This window comes from Diceros bicornis, chromosome 5 (genome assembly GCF_020826845.1).
Source record: "Diceros bicornis minor isolate mBicDic1 chromosome 5, mDicBic1.mat.cur, whole genome shotgun sequence".
Classification (NCBI taxonomy): domain Eukaryota; kingdom Metazoa; phylum Chordata; class Mammalia; order Perissodactyla; family Rhinocerotidae; genus Diceros; species Diceros bicornis.
The window spans coordinates 47,180,704-47,189,317 of record NC_080744.1 but is presented as its reverse complement, the minus strand read 5'-3'; the positions used below and the strand labels follow the sequence as shown (position 1 = coordinate 47,189,317).

General features: G+C 45.9%; 1 protein-coding gene across 1 annotated transcript in view; it reads left to right on the top strand.

Moving 5' to 3' along the window:
* The first annotated feature begins 554 nt into the window (after window positions 1-554).
* Window positions 555-8,614, top strand: part of TNFAIP8L3 (TNF alpha induced protein 8 like 3) — a 49,471-nt gene continuing 41,411 nt past the window's right edge. The window contains exons 1-2 of the mRNA XM_058540544.1: window positions 555-705; window positions 1,818-1,904. Coding sequence (XP_058396527.1) covers window positions 555-705; window positions 1,818-1,904 — 238 coding nt within the window. The remainder of the gene's footprint in view (window positions 706-1,817; window positions 1,905-8,614) is intronic.

Genomic DNA, 8,614 nt, shown 5'->3' with positions numbered 1-8,614 from the left:
GAAGGTCCTATGGACTGGTCGCCAGTGCATTGGGAATGGGAAGGAGGGGCTGGGCGTAGAGAAGGCAGCAGCTCACCTTGGGCCTCCCGTACACCTGCTACAAGTACCCATCCACGGATATTTTTGTTAGGAGACTCTTGTACACTGAAAACATCCTTTGATTCAGTGGCATGAATCCCTGGTGGTGGCACTTCAGACACCAGGGCCAGCAGGGGAGAAGGTGTCGAGCTGTCTGGTTCACCCAAATCACACCCCTTGAGTCACTTCATGCCTACTTATAAGGCCAACTCCAACAGCAACCGAAAGGTCATTTATGCAGACAAGTCATTAGAGAAATTTGAGAATAAGTCATAGTTTCAGTGGCATCACCAGACAAATGACAGCTTGTGGCTGGAGCTTGGATGGAGTTCTTGCCCACAGGTCAGGGTTTTTCTCTCTGGGGCTTAAAATCACTGTCTGGCAAAGGACGCAGCCAGTAGGGTATCATTATCATGAACAATTCGTGACACGAAGCGCAAGAATGTCCAAGCCCCACCCAGCAGCCCATGGTCACGATGCTTGCCCAGTCTGCCCAGGCTGATCCCATTGAGAGGAATTATTTTGGTACCAAGAACACATTCCTCCCGTTCCCGTCCATACGTGGGGAGAAATGGCAAATGCCTCTCTGTGTGACAGAGCCCCAAAATGAGCGGGCCTGCCACCCTGGTGAGTGGGACAGAAACCTCACCCACAGCCTGGCCAACATCCGAGAGGTTTTCCAGGGAGCCTCCTGGAAGAAGTAACGATAATTTCCAGAGGAGGGCGGGGCATGGTGGTGATAATACGGAAGGAGGGAAAGAAAACAAAACACCCCATTCTGAAAGCGTGAGCTCAGACATGGTGGTTGTGTAAGAGGTTGTCCTTATGGGCGTGTCACTGCTCCCTCTCCTGCGGCTCAGCCTTCCCTGCCTGCTGCACCCCAGAGCACCGAATCCTTCAGCCGTGACTAGTTACAACAAAACCCCACTCCCATGAAAGAGATGCATCTGCACAGTGGGCGCTGGAATAGGATTTGATCTATGCTTGGGGAAGTATTCTAACTTACGTGGGCCTCAAAGTTGTCATCAACACCCACCATAACTGGAAAGTGAAAGGAGTTTGAATCTCAGCTCTCTCACTTAGCTGTGTGGCCTTGGACAAGCTTATTAACCTCTCTGAGCCTCAGTTTCTTCATTTGCAAAATAAGACAAGTTTATGCCCGTGGAGTTGCTTTATCAGGATTAAATACAATTAAATGAAATTGTGTACATAAAGGATCCAGGAAATGCCTGGGAGCGCTCTATAAACATTACTTTCCCTGACTAAGTGCCTCATTGTTTTGCTTATGAAATGAGCAAACGTGGTGGATTATCATTTCTTTCAACTTCTGGTCTAGACTGCCCCTTTTTAGCTTTTTGTATTTTTGTTTTAGAGAATGTAGAGTATGTTTGGTTTTTAGTTATAATAAAGCTTTATGTTGGAACTAGCTCAGTTTAATAACATTCTCAAATACTAGAGTGATCTGAAGGACATTTATTCTCCCATTAATTCATTTATACCCTATGTTGTTTCAAAAGTATTTTGAGGGGGCTTACAAAAATAAATACAGCAGGATACAAAAAGATAAGATTGGTTGTTCCAAGTTGGTCACAAAGTTGGTTCTGAGCTTTCCAGAAGCCAAAGTAAAGAGGGAAAGCTGAGCGATAAGCTTCACAGTGTTTGCAAGATACCAGTTGTTTCTAGGAAACACAATTTTTCCTGCACTAAGCTCTAAATGAACTCTGTCCCATCCTCAACAGTATCTCTACAGAAGCTGCCTCTGATCCTGCCTGTTGGTACAAAACAGGGCACCACACCTGAGGGCTGCTCAAGAAAGATCCAAGAAGGTAGGTTTCTGTTGGTCTGGCTTGATCCAGGGGTGAGATTTTACCCACAGAGAAATCAATGAAATGTACATCTGTTTCAGTTACTATAGATGCATAACAAATTACCCAAAATGTAGTAACTTACAACTACCATTTTATCTTGCTTCCAATTTTGTGGGCCAGGAATTAGGACAGAGTACAACAAGGATAGCTTACCTCTGCTCCACGATGTTGGGGGCTCACCTAGGGGCAACTCAAAAGCTGGAATATGGAGGCATCTACACTTACATGCCTGGTGGTTGATCTGGCTCTTGGCTGGGACAGGAATGCTCACACGTGGCTCTCTACATGGCTTCCTCACTGCATGGAGGCCTCAGGGTAGTTGGAATTCTTATACGGCAGCTCAGGACTCCGCAGGTGGGTGTCCCAGAACCAGCTGCATAGTCTTTTCTGGCCTAGCCTCAGAAGTTACGCAAAGTCTCTTTCACTGCATTTGGCTGGTTACAAGCAAGTCAGAAGCCCACCCAGATGGCGGGGAGAGGACATAGACCCCACTTCTTGATAGGAGGCTTGTCAAGGTCACATTGTAGAAGATCATGTGGATGGGAGATATTGTTGCTGCCATCTTTGGAAAAGACAATCTGCACAACAACATTTATGCAATCACACATAAACACGTATCCCGCAACTAAGCTTTTGATAAGAATTAAGTAGATCTAAGGGGCTTTAAGGGTGTCTTTCTGGTGCCAAACACCAGGTGAAGAGGTCTTGCCTTGGTCTAAATGGGTATACAGCAGGTTTGAGAGTCACAATAACCGTATGCTAAATGGATTAACAGATCTGGGTCCTCATATGTATTATTCTGCTCAGGCTGCCCTAACAAAATACCATAGACGGGTGTCTTAGACAACTGAAATTCATTTTCTCACAGTTATAGAGGCTAGAAGTCTGAGATCAAGGTGCCAGCATGGTCAGGTTCGGGTGACGCCTCTCTCTTGGGTTGCAGACGGCCCCATCTTCTCACTATGCTCACATGACCTGTTCTTTCTGTGAACACAGGAGGAGAGAGGGAGAGAAGAAGAGAGGGAGGGAGAAAGAGAGAGCACGCACTCGCTTTCTGGTGTCTCTTCTTACAAAGGCACTAATCTCATCATAAAGGCCCCACCCTCAGGCCTCATTTTACCCTTATCACCTCCCAAAGGCCCCACCTTCAAATACCGTTACGTTGGGGGTTAGGGCTTCAACATATGAATTTGAGGGGGACACAAACATTCAGTCCATAACACCATAGTTACAGACGTGCCAGCATTCAGTGGAAAATGAGGTCAATTCGTGAATATTTCCAAATATCTGGAGTCTTTAATCAAGTAGACAAATCACCCACACACGTGAATTTTTCACTTTCTTTCCAACATAGTCTTATAGCTAACACTCAAGCCAGAGACTATGACATAGATATAAATAGACCCAGAGCATCATTATATATAATTTGGAAAGGATTTCACTGGCGTACATCTGTAAGCAGTTCAGGAACACTTTCAAGCTGTGTTTACATGATATCAAACATCTGGATGAAAATTGAAAAAAATAATCAATTTGGATTGGAAACAAAACAGAAGTACAAATCTCAGGGCACTGGCCCTTGGAATACTGAATGCAGAGCCTATCCCCATATCCCAAGAATGAGATAATGGTGCATAAGCAGGGCCACTGAAGTGGCCGAGGGGACAAGGGGGCTTCCATGGGAAGGCAGAATTTAAAAAAAGAACTCCATTATGCAAACGGGAGATGGGAAGAGATGAAATCAAAGACTATGAAAAACATGAAGAATACAAATCTTAAAGAAGCAAGCTGCTAGAACTAGGAGCTTTGAAGCTTGAAGGCAATGATTTTAGTTCAACAGAAAACCCAATAAATCCCGGCTATCAGGGAACAAGGCATCCGGGAAACTCAAGCTTCTAGATAGCCAAAGAATTATTCCTTTAAGCATCACAACCTATTTTTAGTCTTAGAAAGGCAGAAACCTTTCTAAAATGTGGTACTTATTTTTCAAGCCTCCTAAAGAGAATACACTATACCCAGGTCACCACTATAGCCCTCAGTGTGTACAGTAATCATGTCACATACCCTCAAGTCCCAGTGGCCCCTGCTAAATGACCCTGGGGTCCCAAAATACTTTAGTTCTTGTCTCTGCTTTTTCTAAGATCTTCTATTGTCTCTTTCCATCTTTTGTGGGCTTTCTGTTCTTGCGACATGACTTAGGACAGGTTCTGGAGATGCAGACCCTGAGACAAGGATTTGACGGCGAGTTGTTGGTTTGGGAGGTGATCCCAGGAAGCACTCGTAGGGGCTGGGAATGCGACAGGAAAAGGGAAGGCTGCCAGTACAGGTGCAGAACTTACAGGTGAAGTTACTTACCCCGGGGGTCAGCTAGGGCTCAGGGCACTGGGGCATCTACAAGACTGTGCAGAGCTGTCCCACACGAGGGCAGATTTTATCCCCAAATCCTGGCATCTTTCTTTGAGGGCTGGTCCCCTCAGCTCCCTGGCACTTCCAGAAGCCTGCAGGTATCCGCAGTAGGAAGTCAGCAGGACACAGGGTAAGGTGAGTGCCAAGGGGACATGGGCGAGGACAAAACCTCCTCCACCCTCGCTCTGGTGCTGCTGGAAGTAGCCGCTCCATGCCGTCTTCTTGTTCTCACACCCGACAGAATTGAAAACTAGACTATGATTGAGAGCCAAAGGGACTCTCCTCTGAGTAAAAGACACCTTTTCTGATAGCTCAGGGGCCTTTATTTTCTGACTTCTCCTGGTCTTGGTTATGTTCTTAAAAGGTGCTGTAAAACAACTGGTAGTTAAAAAAAATTGGGGGGCGGCACTCAAAAATACCTAAGCAAATTAATTTTTTAAGCAAAGTAAGACTCCACAAATGGCAAGTTGTATTAGACAAAGTCTCTGGAGATGAAAACTGACTTAAGTTACCTCAAGTAATAGGAAATGGCCAGACCTCAGAAAGAGTCAGTGTTCAGGGGGCTACTGCCCCAAGAAGGACACATGAGTGCAACTGGGGAAACTGAGGCAAAACCCAAGCACACTGGTTTACACACTCTGTGGGGCAGAGCCAAAGGGGAAACTGGGGTCAGTGGATATGCAGGGGCCCAGTGTACACTGGATGCCAGGATACAAATAAGACACATCCCTACCCTCATCTCGTGGGGGAAAGGTATTTGGTCAGTACAGGCTCAGACATCAGCAGGAAGCAGAGGGCATGTTCAAGGCACGCAAGACGGCAAGCTGAAGGTCTTCAGAACTGGCATCTGAAGAGCTGGGACAGGCTGCCCTGACTTATTTAAACTCACATATCAAGTTCACAAACAGCCAGCACAAAAATCCAGGTGTCTTCATTCCACCACGGCAGAAATTACCCAACACTTTGTGGTCCAGAGGCAAAGCCAAGAAGAGGATATGGGTTCCAGGAACACCAGGGCATGCTGGCCAAAAGTTCCCAAGAGGATAATTCCAGTGAGAAGAGCCCAAGGCCAAGCCAGAGAGTCAAAACCTCCAGCCCTCACGGCTAAGCTCCCTGGCTGGCAGGAAGGAGACAGGCTTTATGTTGGGGGGAGGATAAGCGAGGAGCCCAACACCAGGGTTGGGGCTGCAGCAAACAGAGAGCCAGAGAAATTAAATGTGGGGCCAGGCAGGAAGCAGGGAGAGACCGAAACGGAATGGACATGGGACAAACCCATCACTGCTTAGTTCTGGCTAGTTCTTTGTTTTGATACGTACTCAGGGCTCTCCTGTGCGTGGGGAGCAGAGCAGGATAGTAAAGACGCAAGATCTCAGATGAAAAAGAGAGGCTCAAGCTCTGGCTTGGGTGCGGCGGATTTGGGCAAGCCTGGGGAAAGTGTTGTTGCAGCAATCAGGACACAGGTGAAGAGCTGGGAGGAGGGAGACGGTGGATTTGGAAAGGAAACGGTAAAATCAAGAGACTTGTGGAAGAAATAGCATTAGAATTTGATAGGACTGTGCGTGCCAAAGTAGAAGGTAAGACAAAAATCAGGGAACTAATCTGAAGACTAGGAGCCTGGAGAACTGGGAGGTTTTTGGCACCTTGGGTGACGACGGAGACTTTGGAAAGATGCAATTGTTTGGAACTGAGAATCAGCATTGCTCTGACCCCACCCTCCACTCTGTCTCTAGGAAAGGAGAGCATAATGGGGTTAGGATCCAGTGTCTAAGGCTGTCCTCTCTCCTCTGGGTCACTCCTCATTCTTGTTAACTCTTATGGCAATATCACTGTACTAAGGAAGGAGACAGGTGTCCCCTACACTTGCTTTCGGGGACAGAACCAATACTTGATCTTCTGACTTACCAACTTCATCAAGAAAAATTAAATTATGAGTTACAGGAACGTGAAGGGTGAACTGAGTTCCCGGACTCTTGACAATTATGTGACTTGACAAAATCCACATTGGAAAAAAGTAACACAGAATTTGAAAGGATAGAAGAATGTAATCAAACCAACTGGAAATATCGTGTCAATGTGTCTGTTTGTGGCGAGGCTTACTTCATTTGAACAAGGTTGCTGTGACTCAAGTACTATATTGTAATGATGTTATCCTGAAAGAGCTTCAATAACTAACCACTCACAAATGTGTAAATAACACAAATTTGGAAAGATCTAAAAACCAGCTAAGACTGATACTGACAGCCAAAGGAGAAAGTTATTGAAACACTGGAAACTCCCATGGGATGATATGCGTTAACGGTTTGAACTAAAATAAATGGTTTGATGTTCTTTGCTATGGGAGGATTTCCCACCGATGCCATAACCTTTGAGGTGTTAAGATGCTCACATCCACAGTCAAGAGGCCAGGGAAGTAATAGAGATAGGCCCAGGGGTCCTGCCAAGGGATGACATTAATTTATGGCTTTCTTCAGAGAATGATCAAAGGTTTATGGCAACCAGGAATCAGATCCAGTGCTTGAAAGATTCTTTCCTTAGAAATGTTGATGGCTTCAGGAGCTGGCCCAGTGGCGCAAGCGGTTAGTGCGCGCACTCAGCTTCGACAGCCCGGGGTTCGCAGGTTCAGGTCCGAGGCGCGCACACACGCACTGCTTGGTAAGCCATGCTGTGGCGGCGTACCATATAAGTAGGGGAAGATGGGCATGGATGTTAGCTCAGGGCCAGCCTTCCTGGAGAAAAAAGGGGAAGATTGGCATCGGATGTTAGCTCAGGGCTAGTCTTCCTCACACACACAAAAAACAAATGTTGATGGCTTCAACCAGCCAGATTGGTTTTGAACACAGAAGAGAGGGATCAATTAAAGAACAATGCCAGTGGAAGACTTGGTAGGATGGAAAACGTTGGCTAGAGAGGAGAGAGAAATGGAAAGTTTGAGAATCCAGAAGAGACAGGGAGGAGAGGGGAGAAGAGGGAAAGGAAGGAAACGAAGTCGTTCATGAGATGAAGAAATTTAAAAGAAGGGTTGGTCAAGTCCTGCTTTTGATGATTCTATTCCAAACAGTGGAGATGGGCTCTAGAACATCGGTATGCAGGAAGTGAAAAGAGAGGAAAGATCAGTACTGGGGAAAGAGATTTGGGAGCTGAAGGCAGAAGCAGATTGAAAACTGGTTGTAGTACAGGAGAGTAAATGGCCCATAAAGGAGTGTGGCAGTATGATGGGTGTCCTGAACTAGGGCTAGAGACCTGGGTCTTGTCCCACTTCTGCCCCTAACTGTAGGCAAGCCACTCCATCTTTCTGGACTTGTTTCTTTATATGTGCAGTGATGGGGTTAGACTAGTTGACCTTGAACATTCCCTTCCTCTTCTACAGCCCTTGAATCAACATAGATGTTACAAAATCAGAGACTTACATAAATGGAACCCTCCAGATTGGAACATGTACTTAGCTCTTCTAAGTAGAAAATGCTCTGAAGGGAAGAAAAAAAGATTCCACTCACCACTTTGCAAGTAGTATTTGTTCTGTAAAATAATTAGCGAGTAAGCATTATCAAACTGGGTTATCACATAATTACAAGAGAATTAAAAGAAAAAAAATTTAGGAGACTCAGTTTTTCCTCCCATAGATCAGAAGAATGATTAACATAAACTATAAGTGGATGGTTAATGAAGATATATGCAGGAGGAGAGAGCTAACATCAAATGAAAAGAGTGCTGGTCTAGGAGTCAGGAGCCTTGAATTCTAGTCCCAACTCTGCCACTTCCAGGGTTTGAGCATGTCATTTCCCTTCTGTGCCCCAACTTCCAAAGGAATCCTGAAGATCATGGACTCCAGCCTCCCACAATACAGTCATCCACCTGTAATCATTAAAATACTTTCTTCTTTCTGTGTATCGTACTAATAAGGTCCAACTAGGAAAGCAGAAATTATTTTATATTTTTTCGAAAAGAATGATACAAGAACTGGCTACAGAGGTGATGGAAGAGTTGAGAAGCCAAACAGAGGACAGTGAGGCAACCTAGATATTAGCAACAGCAGGAAGCCATTGCCACTCTGGGCCAGAGGGACAAAAGGGAAGAGGTGCTATTACTGGAGCCCAGAGGCTGTGGTCACCTGATGGAAACTGGAACCATCTGGATCCATCTGGCGGGAGCTGGAGCCACGGGGGAGATGCAGCCACTGTCAGAGGTGCTGAGATCTGAGGGAGAGAGGATTGGAGAGAATATCCCAGCTATTCCTTCCCTTGCCCTCCAGTCTTCTGCCAGCG